This window comes from Pelophylax lessonae (assembly GCF_965119305.1).
Source record: "Pelophylax lessonae genome assembly, chromosome: 8".
NCBI lineage: Eukaryota > Metazoa > Chordata > Amphibia > Anura > Ranidae > Pelophylax > Pelophylax lessonae.
The window spans coordinates 13,103,445-13,127,414 of NC_138775.1; the positions used below are offsets into that span (position 1 = coordinate 13,103,445).

General features: G+C 44.7%; 1 protein-coding gene across 1 annotated transcript; it reads left to right on the forward strand.

Annotated features, from left to right (window-relative positions):
* The first annotated feature begins 5,377 nt into the window (after window positions 1-5,377).
* Window positions 5,378-22,482, forward strand: LOC309561976 (toll-like receptor 7). The gene is made up of 2 exons (XM_082266068.1): window positions 5,378-5,457; window positions 19,381-22,482. The coding sequence occupies exons 1-2, from the start codon at window positions 5,455-5,457 to the stop codon at window positions 22,444-22,446; spliced, it is 3,069 nt and encodes a 1,022-aa protein (XP_082122194.1). The 5' UTR covers window positions 5,378-5,454; the 3' UTR covers window positions 22,447-22,482.
* The last annotated feature ends 1,488 nt before the right edge of the window (window positions 22,483-23,970 follow it).

Sequence of the window (23,970 nt, forward strand, 5' to 3'; positions counted from 1 at the left end):
ATTGTGTTTTATTTGCTTCCCTCTTAAAAATTTCCCAGTAATTTATTACACTCATCATTTTAAACAATCCCTTATTGTCCAAGATTGTCCTAAAATCACATTTTCCTTTGCAAATCTTTTATTTCCTATTAAATAAATTACATTTTTATTTTGTGATAAGAAAACAGTATTGTTCTAACTTGTTTTAGAGTTTATTCCAGTTCAGCCATAGCACTCACAAGTTACTGATGCAGAAAAGAAGAGCATTACAAAGTGAAGTTCCTATTATGCCTGAGGGAACCCAGTGGGAAACCAGCTGTAGGCTTATCAGTTCGAATGAAGAAGGCAGGTCAAGCATTATAGCAGCATGGTGGCTTAGTTTAGCACTGGAGTTATGGAACTGCCTTTTAGCAGAAAGATCCAAAGATTTAGCACAAATTGAGCAAAGCATTAATACGGACGGGCTCAGCAAGTCAACAGTACTTTGCAAAAGCAATTTTGGCAATATTATTCCCTAATAATAATGTATAAGTGTAACGGATCTTAGTACCCCAGGTGGGCACATCCGCCGGACCTGTGTCTTCTGTCCTCCAAACGCACCCACAGCCTGCGGAGAAGCCATACCCAGCCCTTAACCCCTCAATCACGAGACAATCCACACAGGTGTTGAGGGTTAACCATGCAGAGCTTAAACTGTTTATTAAATTCCAAGACATACAGTTTTACACACAGATAGAGACACTCCCCTTAGCCTTGCCAAAGGGGGGAAGGGAACAAGCAACAACCAATGGGAACTGAACATTTGTACATTGAAACAGGCTACAGATAACCTAATGAGCTTATGGTAAACAGGCAGTCTCTCAATACACACCCCCCGAGGAGAGATGTCTCCAGTCCAGACCATTGTCTATGTGTCATGAATCCACACAATTAGACACAGAAACAGGAGGGGGGGATGGGGGGAGAAGGGCTGTAGCATTACATTACATTAACTCACTGCCAGCATGTCCCCAGGTCTCCAGTATCTTCTGGCCCATAGTCTGTCGGTAGGAGGCTTGCGCACAGTCCCTTCCAAAACACACAGTGACAGTGGGTTCTGTCACAATAAGGTTCATGGCAAATGGCATCAGTATAATCCCAAGAAAGGAATCTTATTAGTTATCAATGCAGTTCAACAAATACTGTGCCCAAAATTGGTATTTTCATTTTGGGGCCATTGCTTAAGGATTGCTGTGTACCGGTGGTGGTGCTACAGTGACACTGTCTCATCTGAGGGGCTTAAGCACTAACCAGTATTCACCAGAGCTCCTGATGGTGGAGATGTGTTTTTTGCTGTGTGTAAAGTACCAGGTCAGAGTCCTTAGGATAGCCCCACCAGGAGGTAAGCAAGCCTGTGTCCAGTAGCAGATATAGCAGATAGGGATCAAGCAGAAGCATAGTCAGAAAACAAGCCAAAGGTCAGTAACAAGTGGTTGCAGGTTGGGATCAAGCAGAAGTGTAGTCAAGGAACAAGCCAAAGGTCGGTAACGAGTAGTAACATTTCTTTACCTTTACAACCATTTTAAAGAACCTCTAACAACCTCTGGAGGAACCCTAGGATTTCACATAACCCTTGTTGAGAACGGCTGACCTAAACCATTCTATTTTGAATCAGCTCTTCAAGCACCACTAACATTGTTGGCTTGTTTTATACTGCACAACTAGTGGGACTCCAATTTAGGGAGATATCCCTGCTGGGGGATATAGTCCATCAGTAGTGGAGATATACATTTTGTAAGTCCAATCCCTACAGATATAACTGGCTTGGGCAGTGTCTGGGCTTCTGATGTGATGCTGTACCTTTATGCAGGGCGTAACTACAGGGGTCACATGGGTTGTCATTGAGATCCGGCGCCATGCTCCAGGGGGCCCGTTACACCTGGACAAGAGAGGTGGCAAACAGAGAAACTGATGCCCTCCATGTTTCTCCTGCAGCAACTGAATTCCTGCTTTTTATCCTTTCCCTCCCGCAGGCATTCAGCAGCTGCAGGAGGTACTGGAGGGCATTGATTTCTCTATATGCTGCCCCTCCTGTCCAGCTTCCTTCTACAGGCCCCTCTGCTTTCTCCTGGCCCCCGTGATATTCCTTGTGCAGCTTCTGTGCTCTCTCCTGCCCCCTGAGCTTCTCAGGCCCCCATGCTCTTCTCTACGGGCCCTATGCTCTTCTACTGTCCCCCATGTGCTCTCCGCACTTCTTTGGTTCCCATGCTCTCTCCCACCCCCTCTCTTCCTTCTCCAGTCCCTGTGCTCTTCTCCGGTTCCCGTGCTGTCTCCTGTCCCCTCCCGTGCAGTGCCGCAGGGTTCCCCCCCTCCCCCCGGCTGCTACAGGGGATGCTATCAGGATGGGGAGCAGCACATGGGCTGGTATTGTGTCATTTTCCAGTCCCTTCCTTATCTGAAATAAGAGAGTCAGTGATCGGTACTGACCACTGACTCTGTTCATTTATAACTGAAGCATTGTAAACAGTGTTTACAATGCTTCAGTTTTTAAATGAATGGGAAGCCTCTGTAAGAACTATTCCTGTCCATTCATTCTGTGCAGTTGAGGCTGCAGATTTGGAGATTGAGGGCTGTGTTCTCATTCTCTTTTCTCTGTTTCAAAGATGAAACATCAGAGGTCTGTTTAGACCCCTGATATCTCCCCAAAGCAACCCAATGGGGCTTCTAAAAAATTGTAAAAAATAATACAAATATTGTAGAAAAAAATAAAATGGTAACAAATAAAAAAAATAAAATACTGACACCAGTGGGGAAACTAACAAGGTCCCAAAGGTGGCACTTACAACTATGCCCTGGCATTCCACTACTGGCCTCGGAGGGAAGAGCCCCTGGCTGGGCATCAGGGGGACCTTCATGGTTTCTTGCAGTGGGGCCCTGAAGGCTCTAGTTACACCTCTGCCTTTATAGATGAAAGGACCTCCTCCAGATGAGCCTGTTCTCTGTTTTTGCATTGCCATATATGTATGTCCCATTAATGAAAACTCAGATAGTTTAGGGGCCACACTGGTTGGAGGTGTCCTGATTCAGCAGTGTTGGTTTCACATATATTTGCAAATGTATGCAGCCAAAACCTCTAAATGTAACCCAAGTCGTTGAAACAGATGATACATAAATGTTTTGCCTTTAATTTCTATTTTAAACTGAATGGTTTGTTTTATAAGGTAAGGGTTCACATACTTCAACTAGCTCACTACCTTTGCTAGAAGTCTATTCCAAGCACCAACTACTTTTTGGTAAGAAAAAAAACCAGGGTTTTTTACGTACTATTAGTTAGTGATCAACCGTTTATCGGCAAAGCCGATATATCGAGGGCCGATATGCACTTTCCCTGATATATCGGAATCGGCCTTTTGATTTACCGATATTGCCGATATTTCGGGAAAGTGCTTGTACCGGAGTGATGCCTGCAGCTAGAGGCATCACCCCGATACCGGTGTCCATAGACGACGGTCGGCTGTCTTGTAATGACAACCGATGCGGCTGAGAAGCTGCTCGGCTGTCATTGCAAGGAGAGGGAGGGGACGCCCCCCCTTCTCCCGCCGCCTTCCGCGGCTCGCCCGGGTCTCCTGTCCCACCGGGAGACCTGGGCATCCTACCTTCACAGCTGCCATCTGACCGGGTCTCCATCTGCACCGCCGCCGTCTGACCGGGTCTCCATTACTTTGAATTTGGCGCCGCTGAGTACCCGAAAGTGATGTCATGACAAGACATCACTTCTGGGTACTGGCAGCGCAGCGTTCCAAAAACGCCGGTTCCAAAAAAACAAGAGGAGGGGTTTGAGGTCTTTTAGACCCCCAGATCCCTCCACCAGAGTACCTGTAGACATTAAAAAAAAAATAAAACATTTTTAATGTCCGAAAATATTGGCCAATATTTGCCGATACCGATGACCAAAATATCGGAATCGGCGGTAAAAAAACAATATCGGTTGATCAATACTAGTGGTATCCATTCCTTGGACACTGGCAAAGAAAGCTGCTGGGTCATCCTCTACATAACACCCAACCCCATCCCAGCAATCCTCAGTTTGGTAGCAGGCCAAAGGGAGATAATTAAGAGCAGAAAGGAGCCCGTGTCCTGTAATTTACTCCATGGAGAGGATTTTATTGGTAATTCCGAAATGTTATCTTCTTAGTTGTATTGTACAAGACACAGGATTTTTGGCCCTCAGACCATAGGACATCCAAAAGCAGTCCAACTGAGGGGTAGGCAACACAGCAAACAAACACCAACAATCCCATGTAAAAAAAAAACAAGTCAAGAAAGGCTTGACAGGCTCAGAGAGCAGCTGGTAGCACTTTATGCCCAAAACTGGCATCAGAGGCGGCCTAAACATCTACTTAGTAGAACTTACATGTGAACAGAAGACCAAGAGACAGCAATGCAAGTTTGAACAACAGAAGCCTGATGCTGAAATGTCCAGAAAGTACTAATGGACCTGCAAGAGTGCACCTTACCGAGGAAGGAGGGGAACCCTATTCTTTAGACCAGAGGCTTATATGATGTCTTAAAAGGTAAAGATAGGGACTACTGACACACAGAGTTTATATGTATGTATGTATATATATATATATATATATATATATATATATATATATATATATACACAGTATCTCACAATAGTAAGTACACCCCTCACATTTTTGTAAATATTTTATTCTATCTTTTCATGTGGCAACACTGAAGAAATGACACTTTGCTACAATGTAAAGTAGTGAGTGTACAGCTTGTATAACAGTGTAAATTTGCTGTCCCCTCAAAATAACTCAACACACAGCCATTAATGTCTAAACCACTGGCAACAAAAGTGAGTACACCCCTAAGTAAAAATGTCAAAATTGGGCCCAAAGTGTCAATATTTTGTATGGCCACCATTATTTTCCAGCACTGCCTTAACCCTCTTGGGCATGGAGTTCACCAGAGCTTCACAGGTTACCACTGGAGTCCTCTTCCACTCCTCCATGATGACATCACAGAGCTGGTGGATGTTAGAGACCTTTCACTCCTTCGCCTTCCATTTAGTGGCCCCTATGGCGGTAGTACTACCTATACTACAAATATACTTACTATATACTAGTTAAAAATAGTTACTTTTTAAAAATAATACATAGCTGTAAAATTTGGTGTTTTAAACCTTCCTGGAGTTTAGTCTTAGGGTGATATTGCAAAGTCATTATGTAGTAACCTAAACAACCAGATTTCTCTCATCTTTGGTTAGAACTATGACAAAGTATATGTTTCAACACTTTGCCTTATTGAGCAAATTACGCAGAGCTAATGAAGTCATTTGTTATTGAGTGGAATTATGAGTAATATAGCATAAGTATGATTTGGACACACCACAAGTAGCTTGCATAAAGGAGAACTTCAGAGTGAGGAACCAACAGCTCCATTCCTGATCTTCACACAATTGTGACAGCAGCGGATGTAGAAAACATGGTGAGTACTCCTCTCAGCTTCACACATTGATAGAGATATTGTCACACACCTGGTCTTGAGACTGAAATAACGAGAGGGCTCTCCTTGTGCCTTGAGTGCTCCACACCCCTGAGGATAGAAGGGATACTAAGCCCAAAGAAGCAGGGGTTGCCAGTTGTAGTGAAGATAAGTAGTACCGTAGTGGTGATAACTTTGCAGATAGTAACCAGATGAAGAGGGCAGCTGGTCCTGGGTAGGATGCTGGATCATGTAGGCAGACACCTCAAGCAGGTCACAGCAGGCAGGGAAAGACAAGAGAAGAGGTCAGGAGCGAGTGCCAGGGTCAGAATACCATAGCCAGCAGAGGAGAGATCAGGAGCGTAGTCAGGGGCTAGCCAAGTTCATACCTAGGAAGCAGACAGAAACAGATCCATGAAGCAAGCCAAGGTCAGAGCCAAGAGAGAAGCAAGGGTAAGTCCAAAAGCAAGCCGGGTCAGTAACAAAAAATTCAGAAGCATAAGCACACATCAACACGGGTCAGAGGGTTCTAAAGAACCAGTCAGCAAAGTCTGCGAGCATCTGTCATCCTTATAAAGAGCAGAGGGCACCAAGATCTATTGCACATGGCGTGCAGCGTCTCATTTCCTTTACATCTCCGCACATTTCTGCGCAAATGGGCACGACCATGCTAGGTATAAGCAAACATGCCAGGTTTTTAAACTAATCTTCTCCTGACAGATATTTAGCATCAGCAATGCAAAAATGTGTGCCATAATGCCTCCTCTACCTGCAGAGCTTGTATGTAGCCATTGCACATCATGGAACTCTTGTAGGAGATGATGGTCACCCAATCCTCACAATAATGGGTACCAGAAGATGGCAGCAGGCACCCCATATAGCTAACTGTGTTGATTGGCTGGTGGTTGTTCTGTATGCAGATTAGGACTGGGGTGGTTGGTGTGTATACCTGGGAGATCTAAACTCCATGTTCATCTCACAATCATAAAAAACAGCAATGGTCTAACTCAGTGTTTCTCAACCTTTTTTCAGTTGTGGCACCCTTAACAATTCTGCACAATCTCAAGGCACCCCATTCTAAAATGTAAAAAAAAAGGAAAATAATGGTTTTACATAACACAGCAACATCCATACACATGGGCCACACAACATTAAAAATGATTTATTCCTCAACTATTGCAAACTGGTACGAACTAGTATTCTACGGTTTCTCTTCTCTGTCAGTTTCTCTTCTTCTATTTGCTAATGTGACCCCAGTGCTGATGGAAAAGGGATTAGGAGGAGTAAATAAGGATGCTGTGCAAGCACCCGTCATAATCCTTATCAACCAGTGATGTCACTATTTGGCTTGACCCGCACAGTGCCCAGGGTTGTCAGGGTGAAGGGCTTGACCAGCACAGTGCCCAGGGTTGTCAGGGTGCCAGTGGCTTGACCCGCACAGTGCCAAGGGTTGTCAGGGTGCCAGTGGCTTGACCCGCACAGTGCCAGAGTTGTAATTCTACAAAGTAAAAACCGGTGGCAATTTGCTACCAATTTGCCAAGGCACCCCTGAAGAACCCAGGAGGCACACCAGGGAGCCACGGCACCCTGGTTGAAAACATCTGGTCTAACTGAACCTGATACTACTCCAACACGTGCAGAATATTATTTAATTAGACTGGATTTTCAATCGCCATCTTTAAGTCTGTCCATACAAAACTGGCCAACAATATTTATAAGATCTGTTGAAAAAAATGATGAGTCATTCTGCACACAATCAAACATAGATCATACACATATAGCTTATGACTGCAAATTTAAAATGTATATGTATACACCAACCAGATACTTTACTGTCCACAGCAGTCTTTATGTAGATACACCTTCACTTCCATACATAGAGAATGGGGGCTTAAGGATCAATATAAATGTATTGCTATAACCAGGGCTGCTGTTAGAAATCACGAGGCCCCCGTACAGACTACCTGACAGGGCCCCCCCAAGAAAATATTAAAGATATATTTAGCTAAAATTACAACAAAATCACTATTATCAGACACAAATATAACATAACTCGCATAATTCCTGCTAAATCTAAAAAAAAAACTATGTTAAATAAAAAAGAAGATGAGATGAGAAAAATATACAGGCTGGGCAGTTGGAGCTCAGTGATCAGAGAGACAGAGAGAGAGAAACAAAGTTACAAACAAACTCCTGAGCAGAGATAAGTGCTGGGAGGGGGGGCCCATACAAGGGAGGGGGTTAGTGAGGGACGACTGTCTCTTTCTCAACAGATAAAAGCTGATAGCAGGGAGAGGGACAGATCAGATTCAGGTGCTGGAGGAAGAATTCTGTATTTGTTGTCCATCACTAATCCCCCTCTCTGTGTGGGCCCCCCTGTGTGCTCGGGCCCCCTACAAGAGGGCTGGTGGTCCCCCCCTATCAGCGGCCCTGGCTATAACTAAGGATGAGGTTTAAATGTATCACTGTCATGGGTCAAGTCAAGGCAAATCCCGTGAGATCCCCATTCCCAGTAAATGCATGCTGTACTAAATTCTTTGTAACCATAATGCATGGCATAGGCTTTGAACAGGGGCGTAACTACAATTGCAACCGGGCCCCATGCTCCAGGAGGCCTGTGCGGCTCCCCTGTACACCTGAATAGGAGGGGCGGCGAGGGGCAGCGTGTAGAGAAATCACTGTCCTCCTTTTTCCTCCTGTAGCTGGAGGAGGAAAATAGAGGAGATTGGTTCTTCTGTATACTTACAGCTAGTGACACCCCAAAATTCAGTATCTCAGAAAATTAGAATATTACAATAAAAAAGAAAAAAAGTATTTTTAATACAGAAATGTTGGCTTAGTGAAAAGTCTGTCCATGTACAGTATAGGATGCACTCAATACTTGGTCGGGGCTCCTTTTGAATGAATTGCTGCATCAATGCGGCGTGGCATGGAGGCGATCAGCCTGTGGCACTGCTGAGGTGTTATGGAAGCCCAGGTTGCTTTGATAGTGGCCTTCATCTCCTCTGCATTGTTGGGTCTGGTGTCTCTCATCTTCCACTTGACAATCCTCCACAGATTCTCTATGGGGTTTAGGTCAGGTGTGTTTGCTGGCCAATCAAGCACAGTGATCCCATGATCATGTGACCAGGTATTGGTAGTTTTGGCAGTGTGGGTGGTGCCAAGACCTGCTGGAAACTGAAATCCGCATCTCCATAAAGCTGGTCAGCAGAGGGAAGCATGAAGTGCTCTAGAATTTCCTAGTAGAGGGCTGCGCTGACTTTGGACTTGATAAAACACAGTGGACCAACACCAGCAGATGACGCGGCTCCCCAAATCATCACTGACTGTGGACAATGGATGGGGGCACTTTCAATTTTTTTTATTGCTATTTATTTATTTTATAATTTTTTATAATTTTTTTTTTGTACTAACTTTATTGCTATCATAAGGGATGAACAATATCCCGTGTGACAGCATTTGCATGTAAGCACATTGGGATGGGGGCGCTTTACATTTTTTTTATTATTATTTATTTATTTCATAAAAAAAATGAAAAAAAAAAACATTTTTGTACAAACTTTATTGCTATTACAAGAGATGAACAACATTCCTTGTGACAGCAAGGGTTGTGACAGGTCCTCTTTATGGAGAGATCTGGGGTCTATTAAACCCCAAATCTCTCCTCTGGCCTCTCATGCAGCTGATCAGACACAATGGCAAGGGTTACAAAGGGGGCGGTACCGGAAGTGACAAACTACTCGCCGCTTCCAATCTCCAGGGTGATAGAGAGAGGGGAACCACATCAGTCCCTCCCTCTCTGTACAGGGAAGCCATCGCCGCTAGCCGCATCCCTCCTGGCCTCCGTGATGGGACAGGAGAGCCTGGGAAAGGAGAGGGTAGCAGTGAGCAGGGTGTGGAACCCCCTTTTACCACTCCCAGAAGTGATTGAGTGGCTCTGACAATTGCGACAATATCTCACATGTGTGCATACGGGAGTGACTTATGCATTCGCATTTCTGTGTAAGCATGGTGGGAGTGGGCGTTTGAAATTTTTTTTATCATTTTTTTTATCATTTTTTTTAATCATTTTTTTTTTATCATTTTTTTTGTACTAACTTTATTGCTATCACAAGGGATGAACAACATCCCTTGTGACAGCATGGGTCGTGACAGGTCCTCTTTATGGAGAGATTTGGGGTCTATTAGACCCCAAATCTACCCTCTGGCCTCCCATGCAGCTGATCAGACACAGATTGGTCCGATAGGGCAGTGGCGTAGCGTGGGTTGTCAGCACCCGGGGCAGGGAGAGTAATTTGGGCCCCCTAACCCGCTGGATTTTAGCACTCGAGTCTCTTCCACTAGATTAGTTAAAGAAACCCTTACTCCCTAAGCACATGAATTGTTTGTTATGAAAATACTGATGTAATTAAAGTAAAATGCATCTAAATACAAGTTTGAATGACCAGCGTGCCCCCTTTCAATGCAGAGTGACCAGCATGCCCCCTTTCAATGCAGAATGACCAGCGTGCCCCCTTTCAATGCAGAATGACCAGCGTGCCCCCTTTCAATGCAGAATGACCAGCATGCCCCCTTTCAATGCAGAGAGACAAGCGTGCCCCCTACCAATGCAGAATGACCAGCGTGTCCCCATTCAATGCAGAATGACCAGCGTGCCCTTTTCAATGCAGAGAGACAAGCGTGCCCCCTTTCAATGCAGAGAGACCAGCGAGCCCCCTTTGAATGCAGAGTGACCAGCGTGCCCCCATTCAATGCAGAATGACCAGCGTGCCCTCTTCCAATGCAGAATGACCAGCATGCCCCCTTCCAATGCAGAATGACCAGCATGCCCCCATTCAATGCAGAATGACCAGCATGCCCCCTTTCAATGCAGAGAGACAAGCGTGCCCCCTTCCAATGCAGAATGACCAGCATGCCCCCATTCAATGCAGAATGACCAGCGTGCCCCCTATCAATGCAGAGAGACCAGCGTGCCCCCCATCAATGCAGAGTGACCAGCGTGCCCCCTTTCAATGCAGAGTGACCAGCGTGCCCCCTTTCAATGCAGAGTGACCAGCGTGCCCCCTTTCAATGCAGAATGACCAGCGTGCCCCCTTTCAATGCAGAATGACCAGCGTGCCCCCTTTCAATGCAGAGAGACCAGCGTGCCCCCTTTCAATGCAGAATGACCAGCGTGCCCTCTTTCAATGCAAAAAGACCAGCGTGCCCCCTTTTAATGCAGAATGACCAGCGTGCCCTCTTTCAATGCAGAGAGACCAGCGTGCCCCCTTTCAATGCAGAGAGACCAGCGTGCCCCCTTTCAATGCAGAATGACCAGCGTGCCCCCTTTCAATGCAGAGAGACCAGCATGCCCCCTTTTAATGCAAAATGACCAGTGTGCCCCCCTCAATGCAGAGAGATCATCGTGCCCCCTTTCAATGCAGAAAGACCAGCGTGCCCCCTTCAATGCAGAGAGACTTACCTGCAGCGGCAGCTTCTCCTCAGTTCCCCGCGTCTCCTCTAGTCCCCCCGCCTCCTCCTCAGCCAATGGTATGCGTTTACTTTTCGGCCGCTTCCTGATTGGCCAGGAGGAGGATCCGTTTGACAATAGCGAATTTACATTCGCTATTGTCACACAATGGGTGGGCCCCGGGTCCACCCTTTTTTGAACCCTTTTAGAGCCTCTGGCTCTAATCAGGTGATTCAAACAAAAAAAAACCCACTCTGAGACAGCGCCAGGCTGCTGACTCACTCGCTGCTAAACTGACTGAGCAGTGAGGAGAGGCGGCATAGGCGGGGCTTGGCTTGCAACGCCACCCCACCCTACACCAATGGACAGGTGAGGCACAGTCCATCCCCGCCCCGACCCGCCATTTTCAGTCATAGGGCGGCCGCGCTGGACATCTCCCAGCCTTAAAGATGGAGGCAGCCGCAGACAGTGTGTGAACTGTGTATGTCAGAGTCAGACAGACCGAGTGACACTGCGGATGCGCCCCCCCAGATGTTGCGCCCGGTGCGGCCGCCCCCCCTGCACCCCCCACGCTACGCCACTGCGATAGGGTGCTTTCCTGGTCGCTTGCACAAGCCGCTTACTCATCTCTAATGGGTGTCAGGATCATATCATGCCACCGGGTAAATCAGTCATCTTAATCCAATCACCATTGAATGACTCAGGACGTCGCTTGTCCAAAACCAAGATAGGAAATGTGAAAGTTTGTGAAACTTCCTTGTTCTATTTAAATCCTAAATGTTACTTCTGCATTTAGAAAGGTTATTATTTTAACCCCTTGACCTCTGGAAGATTTACCCCACCTTATGACCAGGCCATTTTTTGCGATACGGCATTGCGTTATTTTAACTGACAATTGCGCGGTTGTGCGACGCTGTACCCATATTAAATTTGTCCTTTTTTTCCCCACAAACAGAGCTTTCTTTTGGTGGTATTTGATCACCTGTGCGGTTTTTATTTTTTGCGCTATAAACAAAAAAGAGCAACAATGCTGAAAAAAAAAAAACAATATTTTTCACATTCTGCTATAAAAAGAGCAACAATGCTGAAAAAAAAAAAACAATATTTTTCACATTCTGCTATATAACATTTTAAAAAAAAAAAAAAAAAAAAAAAGTTTAAAAATCAAATTATTTCATCATTTTAGGCCAATTTTTTTTCTGCTACATATTTTTGATAAAAATATTTGCAATAAGCGTATTTTGATTGGTTTGCGCAAAAGTTATCGCAATAAATAAAAAAAAAAAAAATATATATATATATATATATTTTTTTTTTTTACTTTCTGACATATAACATATCCAAAAAAAAGAATGTAAAAAATCAAACTCCTTCATAAATTTAGGCCAAGATGTATTCTGCTACATATTTTTGGTAAAAAAAAAAAAAAAAAATCACAATAAGCGTATAATGATTGGTTTACGCAAAAGTTATCGCTATAAATAAAAAAAGATTATATATATATATATATATATATATATATATATATATATATATACAGTATATATATATATATATATATATACAGTATATATATATTTTTTTTTACTTTCTGACATAAAACACATCTAATAAAAAGAATGTAAAAAATCAACCTTCTTCATAAATTTAGGCCAAAAAAATCACAATAAGCGTATAATGATTGGTTTGCGCAAAAGTTATCGCTATAAATAAAAAAAGATAATATATATATATATTTTTTTTTTTTTTTACTTTCTGACATAAAACACATCCAATAAAAAGAATGTAAAAAATCAAACTTCTTCATAAATTTAGGCCAATATGTATTCTGCTACATATTTTTGGTAAAAAAAAAAAATCACAATAAGTGTATAATGATTGGTCTGCGCAAAAGTTATCGCTATAAATAAAAAAATATTATATACATATATATATATATATATATATATATATATATATTTTTTTTTTTTTTACTTTCTGACATAAAACACATCCATTAAAAAAAAAATTAGAAAAAAAATCAAACTTCTTCATAAATTTCGGCCAATATGTATTCTGCTACATATTTTTGATAAAATTACAATAAGCGTATAATGATTGGTTTACGCAAACGTTATAGCATTTACAAACTATGGAATATCTTTATTGAATTTTTATTTTTTTTATACTAATAATGGTGGTGATCAGCGACTTATGGCGGGGCTGCGATATTGAGGCGGATCATTGGACACTAACGGACACTTTGCAGGAACCAGTGAAACTAATACAGTGATCAGGGCTAAAAATATGCACTGTCTCTGCACAAAGACACTGGCTGGGAATGGGTTAACATGGGGGGGCAATCAATAAAAGGGTTAAATGTGTGCCTAACCAGTGTTTATGTGTGTACTGTGTGAGGTGCATTTACTAAGACAAGAGATGGATTCTAGTCTCTGCTTTGCAGGAACACAGAATCAGAATCCATCCCTTCCCCCCTGTCAGAAGAGAGATCTTTATGGAATTTGTATTTATTTATTTTTTTGTACTAGTAATGGCGGCGATCAGTTACTTATAGCGGGACTTCGACCTTGCAGCAGACAAAACTTTTTTTGGGGACCAGCGACACCAATACAGTTATCAGTGCAAAAAAAAATGAACTGTCACTGTTCAAATGACACTGGCAAGGAAGGGGTTAATATCAAAGGCGATCAAAGAGTTGAATGTGTCCTTAGGGAGTGCTTTCTAACTGTGGGGGAGGTACTTGTACTGTAAGAATACAGAGATTTGTGTTCCTGCTTAGCAGAAACACAGGATCTTTGTCTTCCCCTGTCACAGACCGCCGATCTGCCTTGTTTACACAGACAGACCGCTGCTCTGTCTGCATTAAGAACGATGGGCAGGTCCTGGCAGATATCGGGTCTGCAGGACCCGCTGATTAGCTTCCGCTGTGTCCAATCACAGAGGGAGCCGGTTGGCGGTGGTGTGCGTGCACGCCCCAGACCACAAAGAACGAGATCACGTACGGGTACGTGATTTCGCCCAGAGAGGCCGCCCCACTGCAGTTAATGTACGTGGGGTGGTCCAGAAGCTGTTAGGGGAAAAAAAATTTAACTTTAGAACCACTTTAAGTCTCAGGGAACCCCTTCTAAAATATTTATACACAAAAGGGGTTAGTAGACCGCGCTCAAATACAAAAAGTGCAAACCAAAAGTGATCACATTAATTCATAAGTGATTGTGAGTCTCTTTCAATAACCAGATATCTGTGTATAATTGGTATCAGGACAATATCCCCCCGGACAACATCCCCCTGGACATAATCCCCCCAGGACAACATCTCCCGGGACATAGGGTTAGGGTTAGAGGGGGGATATTGTCTAGGGGGATGTTGTCCCGGGGGGATATTGTCTGGGGGCATATTGTCCAGGGGGGATATTGTCCGGGGGATATTGTCCGGGGGATATTGTCCAGGGGGGATATTGTCCGGGGGGGATATTGTCCGGGGGTATATTGTCCGGGGGGATGTTGTTCCTGGGGGATATTGTCCGGGGGGATGTTGTCCAGGGGGGATATTGTCCGGGGGGATGTTGTCCCGGGGGGATATTGTCTGGGGGGATGTTGTCCCGGGGGTATATTGTCCGGGGGGATGTTGTCCCTGGGGGATATTCTCCGGGGGGATATTGTCCAGGGGGGATATTGTCCTGGGGATATTGTCCGGGGGATATTGTCCGGGGGGATATTGTCCAGGGGGGATATTATCCTGGGGATATTGTCCGGGGGATATTGTCCGGGGGGATATTGTCTGGGGGGATGTTGTCCCGGGGGGATATTGTCCGGGGGGATGTTGTCCCTGGGGGATATTGTCCGGGGGGATATTGTCCAGGGGGGATATTGTCCTAGGGATATTGTCTGGGGGATATTGTCCGGGGGGATATTGTCCAGGGAGGATATTGTCCAGGGGGGATATTGTCCAGGGGGGATATTGTCTGGGGGGATATTGTCCGGGGGGATGTTGTCCCGGGGGGATATTGTCTGGTGGGATATTGTCCAGGGGGATATTGTCCAGGGGGATATTGTCCGGGGGATATTGTCCGGGGGGATGTTGTCCAGGGGGGTTATTGTCCGGGGGGATGTTGTCCAGGGGGGATATTGTCCGGGGCAGTGGCGTAGCGTGGGTTGTCAGCGCCCGGGGCAAGGCAAGCAATTTGCGCCCCCTAACCTGCAGACTTTTAGTACTCCCTGAGTCTCTTCCTACAATAGTACTGACCAGCCTGATTCCTACACTGACCACTACACTAACCTACCTGATTCCTACACTGACCTACCTGTCCACTTCACTAACCTACCGGATTCCTATACTGGCAACTGGACTGACCTCTACACTGTCCACTACACTGACCACTGCACTGACCTACCTGATTCCTAAACTGACCACAACAGGAACCTACCTGATACCTAAACTGACCACTAAACTGACCTACCTGTCCACTACACTACACTGTCCAGGCTGGTCAGTGTAGTGTAGTGGTCAGTGTAGTGCAGTGGTCAGTGTAGTGTAATGGTCAGTGTAGTGTAATGCTCAGTGTAGTGCAATGGTCAGTGTAGTGTAATGGTCAGTGTAGTGGTCAGTGTAGTGTAGTGGTCAGTGTAGTGTAGTGTAGTGGTCACTACACTGACCACTACACTGTCCACTACACTACACTGCCCACTACACTACACTGACCACTACACTACACTGACCACTACATAACACTGTCCACTACACTATACTGTCCACTACACTACACTGATCACTACACTATACTGTCCACTACACTAAACTGACCACTACACTCCCCTTTCCCCTCTACACTACACTGTCCACTACACTACCCACTACACTATACTGTCCACTACACTACACTATACTGTCCACTACACTACACTGTCCACTACACTACACTACCCACTACACTATACTGTCCACTTCTCTACACTACCCACTACACTACACTACACTGTCCACTACACTACACTGTCCACTACACTACCCACTGCACTATACTGTCCACTACACTACACTACCCACTACACTACACTGTCCACTACACTACACTACCCACTACACTACACTACCCACTACACTACACTACCCTGTCCACTACACTACACTACACTGTCCACTACACTACACTACCCACTACACTTCACTACACTGTCTACTACACTACACTGTCCACTACACTACCCACTGCACTATACTGTCCACTACACTACACTACCCACTACACTACACTGTCCACTACACTACACTACCCACTACACTACACTACCCACTACACTATACTGTCCACTACACTACACTACCCACTACACTACCCTGTCCACTACACTACCCACTACACTATACTGTCCTCTACACTACACTACCCACTACACTACACTACACTACCCACTACACTACACTACCCACTACACTATACTGTCCACTACACTACACTACCCACTACACTACCCTACCCACTACACTATACTGTCCTCTACACTACACTACCCACTACACTACACTACCCACTGCACTACACTGTCCACTACACTACACTACACTACCCACTACACTACACTACCCACTGCACTACACTACACTACACTACCCACTACACTACCCACTACACTACACTACACTACACTACCCACTACGCTACACTGTCCACTACACTACACTACCCACTACACTACACTACCCTGTCCACTACACTACCCACTACACTATACTGTCCTCTACACTACACTACCCACTACACTACACTACCCACTACACTACACTACCCACTACACTATACTGTCCACTACACTACACTACCCACTACACTACCCACTACACTACCCTACCCACTACACTATACTGTCCTCTACACTACACTACCCACTACACTACACTACCCACTGCACTACACTGTCCACTGCACTACACTACACTACACTACACTACACTACACTACACTACCCACTGCACTACACTACACTACACTACCCACTACACTACACTACCCACTACGCTATACTGTCCACTACACTACACTACACTACCCACTACACTACACTACCCTGTCCACTACACTACCCACTACACTATACTGTCCTCTACACTACACTACCCACTACACTACCCACTACACTATATTGTCCACTACACTACACTACCCACTACACTACCCACTACACTACACTACCCTACCCACTACACTATACTGTCCTCTACACTACACTACCCACTACACTACACTATCCACTGCACTACACTGTCCACTGCACTACACTACACTACCCACTACACTACACTACCCACTGCACTACACTACACTACACTACCCACTACACTACCCACTACACTACCCACTACGCTATACTGTCCACTACACTACCCACTACACTACACTACCCTGTCCACTACACTACCCACTACACTACCCACTACACTATACTGTCCACTACACTACACTACCCTGTCCACTACACTACCCACTACACTATACTGTCCTCTACACTACACTACCCACTACACTACACTACCCACTGCACTACACTACCCACTACACTACCCTGTCCACTACACTACACTACACTACACTGACCACTACATTATACTACCCACTACACTACCCAATACACTATACTACACTATCCACTACATTGTCCAGTACACTGACAACTACACTACACTGTCCTACCTACAGTATTCCTATACTGATCACTACACAGCGTGACCCTAACTGCTCTGTCCTAACTCACCTTAACTCTGACCCTAACTCACTCTGTCTATCTTTCTGGCTGCTGCGGCTGCCTCTGACACACTGCTAGACTGTAAAAGGACGTACCTGAGATCCAGCAGAGGAGGAGGAGAAGATTGTGTGGTGGAAGTTCACAGTCCGGAGGCGGGACTCCCATGCGCGCCACATGATGTGCCACCCGGAGGCGAGGAGAGGAGAAGGAGAAGATGCTGGAGGTGCCGAGGCGGGACTCCCGTGCGCATCTGACACCTGATCACAGACAAGCCAGCCCCGCCCCCCCCCCCCCCCTGCTGCACGTGACCCTATTCGCCCAATAACAGGGCGCAGCGGAACATGGCTGTCTGGTGACACTGTAATAAAATTAAGAGAACAGGCAGGAGTGACACACGGGCGTGGGATTGCGCCCCCCTAAATATTGCGCCCGGTGCGGCCGGCCCCCCCTGCACCCCCCACGCTACGCCACTGGTCCGGGGGGATATTGTCCTAGAATCGTATAATTAGAGTCCAATTCATATGTGGTAAACCTTTTCCTTTTCCCTTGTGTTGAATCACCCGTGTTTAAGCAGATGGGTGTAGCCTCCACCAGGTATCCTTCACCAGGGCTTTAGACACACAATAACTGCTTACCAGAACGATTTGACCCCTATTACAGGCAGTCAAATCAGGCACCAGTACAACAAAAGGGCGATCCTCCTTAGGGTTCTCCTCACCAGCTTTATATGGACATATTAGCAATCAGGCAGGCATATAACTAACGGGAGAGACCACGAAGAAACTCCTCATGGTGTAGTAGATTAAAATAACATTTATGAAACCACATGTAAACTTACAATTTAGGCTGTCCACGTTCAGCCGGTCAAACACTCTGGAGCGATAAGACAATCAGGGGACGCCGTTCCGCGTTCCACCTGCGTTCCAGGGACCAGAAGTGACGCATCCTACGTCTCTGCTGTCCAACAGGACAACGACCCTAAGCACACAGCCAAGATAACAAAGGAGTGGCTACGGGACAACTCTGGGAATGTCCTTGAGTGGCCCAACCAGACCCCAGACTTGAACCCGATTGACCAACTCTGGAGAGATCTGAAAATGGCTGTGCACCGACACTCCCCATTCAACCTGATGGAGCTTGAGAGGTCCTGCAAAGAAGAATGGGAGAAACTGCCCAAAAATAGGAGTGCCAAGCTTGTAGCATCATACTCAAAAAGACTTGAATCTGTAATTGGTGCCAAAGGTGCTTCAACATAGTATTGAGCAAAGGCTGTGATACTTATGTACATGGGATTTATTTCATTTTTAATAAATTTACAAAGATTTCAAACAAACTTCTTTCACCTTGTCATTATGGGGTATTTTTTGTAGAATTTTGAGGAAAAATACTTTCCGCATGCACTGTAGAGCAGTAAGGATGTGGAAATCCCTTCCACAATCAATGGTGTGAGCAGGGAGCTTGGATACATTTCCAAAAACTGTTTCTTAGTGAACACAATGCACAGGGATATTGAAAACGGTAGTGACAAACACACACGTTGACCTGAATGGACCGGTGTCTTCATTCAACTTTACCAACTATTAAATATGATTGTCATTCATGCCTCTGAAGTCTTCTCCTTTTCATAATATGTATACAAATGTCATTATTTATGCTACTAATATATGTATTAAGATTTGCAATATTACCAAACAAAATCCGACTAATTTTATCTCACTTTTCTTTTCCCTTTAAAAGGACAAAAGGCATCTTCCAAAATGTATTCTACTGTTGATACTTGGGGTGTCTGCCTCACTCGCCATCTTCCCGAAGTTCCTCCCATGTGATGATGAAAAAAACGCCACACTTGTGAGATGTAGTGGACGTAAGCTCAAGTATGTCCCTCTGATCACATCAGACCAAGTAATTGAATACGACCTGTCATTCAATAAACTGGGACATCTGACCAAAAGAACATTTGCCGGTGTGCCGAATCTGGAAAAGCTTAATATCAGTAACAACTGCCTGCCAACAAACCTGAGACCGGACAAAAGGAAGTGCTGGTTGACTATAATGCCTGATGCATTGATTGATCTGAAGCATCTAGAAGATCTGGACCTGAGTGGGAACAGTCTGACCACCATTTCTCCTTTACCAGAAAGTATAAAACATTTAAATCTTAATCTCAACAACATTTACGCACTGTCAGAGCGAGATTTTGCTGGATTAACCAAATTGACCTCTTTAAACATTGGATGCAACTGTTATTACAGGAACACGTGTGCCAGAGAGTTCAATATTTCAGAACATGCTCTCCGAGATATCTCATCCCTGGAAATATTGGTGCTGTCCTTTAATAACATAAGTTACATCCCCAAGAACCTTCCTTCATCTCTCACAGAATTATATCTAGCAGAAAATAGGATCTGGAAAATAGACAAAGAGGACCTGTGCCACCTCACCAAGCTCCAGAAACTGGATGTTCAGTGGAATTGCCAGAGGTGTGACCATGCCGCCCAGCCTTGCTTTCCCTGCCAAAACAACAGTGCCTTGCAGCTCGGGCCTGGAGCTTTTGACTGCCTCACCAACCTCTCCTACCTCAACCTCAGAGGAAACTCACTTCCCACCGTAAACAGTTCTCTGTTCGACAAGTTGAACAGCTTGACCCATTTGGATTTATCTGATAACTTGTTACATTTAGCAAAGGAGACATTTTTTTTAAAGTTAACAAAGGTGCGAACCTTGGACATAGATTTTAACTTTCAGCAAAATCGAACGTACGAGAAATTGGTTATAAACCCCAGTGCTGCTGCCATGAAGTCTCTCAAGAAGATCTCCCTGATTGGGTATAACTTCAACATTCTAGATTCCATCAGCATTCAATCTCTGCTCACGCTGCCAAACCTGAAGGAAATTCACCTTAGGACAAACTTTATCCGACAGGCCAACCTGAGCATGCTTTTATTAAACAAGAACATTCACAGAGTTGATTTGGCCGGAAATCTGATCTCTTTTCAACAAAGCTACGAAAAACAAAAAAATGAATTCAGTCGACATGAGGGTTATGTTGCTGGCTGGGTGGACCTTCAACATGACAGAAACATACAACATAAAGTTACTACAAAAGAAAGTCCAAACTGCTGGCAATATAATCGGTCAATTGACTTATCATTTAATAATCTGATGGCTCTTCATTCAGAGGACTTTGTGGGAATGGAGGACATTGAATGCCTGAACATTAGCTACAACTACATCAACCAACGTCTTGATGGTAACCAGTTTGGGCATCTAAAGTCGCTACAACATTTGGATCTCTCGTACAACAGATTTGATTTGTACTTTTACTTGGCTTTAAGTGAACTACCAAACCTCAGGATATTAAATCTGGCTCATAATGAGTATCAGTTCATGCTAAGAGGTGTAAACCATAGGCTCAATTTTCTTGAGAATCTCCCCAATCTGATCGAACTGAACCTGAACCACAACATGATTGGTTTGCGTATAACAGAAGAACTTAAGAACCCCTCACTGGAGAGACTTTTTTTCAGGCATAATGAGTTGATGAATGTGTGGGAATATGGAAAACAGACGTACATTACTCTATTTACTAACTTTACCCGTCTGAAGTTACTGGACATCAGCTACAATAAGCTAGTGGTCATCCCACTTCAAGTGTTGGAATATCTTCCTTTATCGCTTGAAACTCTCATCATCGCTCACAATAAACTGTATTCCTTCCACTGGGAGAAGATCACCCATCTAGTCAAACTTACCCACCTTGATCTCAGTCATAACTCCCTGAAATCTCTTTATAGCGACATGACCACCATCAGAAGCAAGCTCACCTACCTAAATCTGAAATCTAACAAAATTACATCTGTAAACAAAGAATTTTTTGAATCATATCTGGAGCTCAAGTCCCTGTACTTGAGTGGAAACCGGATTCAAACCATAGACGTGAACAGTTTCCCAAAGAAGCTCCTCCAATCTTTACAATACTTACACGTGCAGAAAAACCCATTTGACTGTACTTGTCACACCAGTTGGTTCACCCATTTCCTGATGGAGACAAAGATCATGGTTCCTGGCCTCTCTACCAAAATGAGATGCAATTCACCGGACAGTATGAGAGGTAAGCTTCTACTCTCTATGAACCCGCACTCGTGTCAAGACTTGTATGGTCAAACTTTCTTTATATGTTCAACTTTTCTGGTAATTGCCTGGTTGGTGGTTACCCTAATCTTGAAGCTTTTTTCATGGGATTTGTGGTACCTGAGTCGGGTGCTTTTAGCATCCATCAGACCTTATTCAAAGCTACCAGGGCAGTCAGCTGAGGAGTATGATGCCTTCGTAGTGTTTAATACAAAGGATGATGCCATAACTGACTGGGTCTACCATGAGCTTCTGGTGCAGTTGGAGGGTCATGAAATGGGCAGTTTTACCTTATGCCTGGAAGATAGAGATTGGCTAGCTGGAAAATCAAGCATCGAGAATCTTTATGATGCCATATATAAAAGCAAGAGAACGATTTTCATTCTTGACTGTGAAGAATTCAGTACTGGTGTCCTCTGCCATGCCTTCTTAATGTCACATCAAAGACTACTGGATGAGAAGAAGGATGTGGTGGTTCTGGTAATTCTCGATCACAGGATGAGAATGTCTCCATATTTACTGACCAGAAGAAGGATTTGCCCCAAAACATTTATGATCTGGCCAAAGAACCCAAAAGCACACGGCTACTTCTGGCACCGCCTTCGGGTCCTCCTAAGACAAGATAGTCAACGCTACTATGACCCTCGTCTTCAAAAACAGTTAGCCCAATAGCTCCTATTTCCAGCTTTGTCTAAGCAACTCTTCAAATGAAATATACAAGTTGTGAACCAGTGACAGAGTTTTTTTTAAACCTAAATACAGTTTTTTAATCCTGAGCTTGACATCTTTTGTCCAAGATTGTCCTAGGTTAATTTTTTTTTTCAAAGAGCTAAATATTTTATTTTCTATTTATTAAATTACATTTTTATTTTGTCATAGAAAAACTGTTTTGCTCTAATTTCTTTTAGAGATTATTCAATTTCAGCCATGCCACTTACAAGTTGCCACTCCAGAAAAGAAGAGCATTACAAAGTGAAGTTCCAATTCCACCACAGGGAACCTGGTGGGGAAACCATCTGTATGTGTAACCAGCTGTGGGTGTATCAGTCCAAATAAGTCAAGTATTATAGCAGTTTGGTGGCTTATTGTAGCACTGGAGTTTTGGGAATGAATCCCAGTAGAAATACGGTGTGTTCATTGATCCTAAGATTCAGCAGAAAGTGAGCAAAGTTTTATATATGGAGGGGTTAATGGCAAATGGCATCAGTATAATAATAATCCCAAGAAAGGACTCATTCTTGGTTACTAATGCAGTTCAACCAATACAAAATTGGTACTTCATTGCTTGTGAAAAAATAAGGATGGTTGTGTACATGTGGCAGTGCTGTTACTGTTACTTTGTAGCACCATGCTTCTGAAGCTTTTTTACAGCATAGCTTAAAGTGGTTGTAAACCCTTGCCTATACCTGGTGAAGTGAATAGCCTCAGATGATATACAGAGATAAAACAAACCTCCCTACCAGTGGCGGCCCGTCCATTAGGGGCGCAGGGGCGCCACCCCCCATCCATGCGTCCGGCCCCCTAATATACACGTAGGGCGCCAGATGCATGGACTCCAATGGGAGCCAGAAGCTCTAATAGGCTGCAAAAAAGGGTGGGCTCGGGGCGCAGAGCACTTCGCCCTGTGCGCACTCAGTTATGTGACAATAGCAAATGAATATTCGCTATTGTCACACGGATTATCCTCCTGGCCAATCAGGAAACGGCTCCTGAGACCCGTTTCCCGATTGGCCAAAAGGAGAAGCCATCCTATTGGCGAAGGAGAAGGAGGGAGGAGACGCAGGGGAAGCCCGACCAATGAAGGGGGACAAGGAGGAGACTGAGGGGGAAGCCGCCGCTGCCGCAGCCTCCGCCGCAGCCTCCGCCGCCTCCACATGTCAGTCCAGGGGCAGCACAGGGTGAGTGAGCTGGCGACCGGGGGGGGAGGAGGGATATGGTGTGCGGGCTGGAGCTGGTGTGGTCCATAGTCAGGTCCATCTGCCGCCCCCCCCCCCCCCCGACCCATGGAGCACCACCTGCCACTGCTCCCTACATACGTTTAACATGTATATCTGCTGTCTTTTCCCTTTGTACATTAGGCAAAATACAATCAGCGCAAAGAGTAAAAATTTGTACATAAACGAAAATGCAGCTGAACACAAAAAAGGTTAATCACCAAACCCAAAACTGAAATAAAAACATAAATAAGTACAGTGC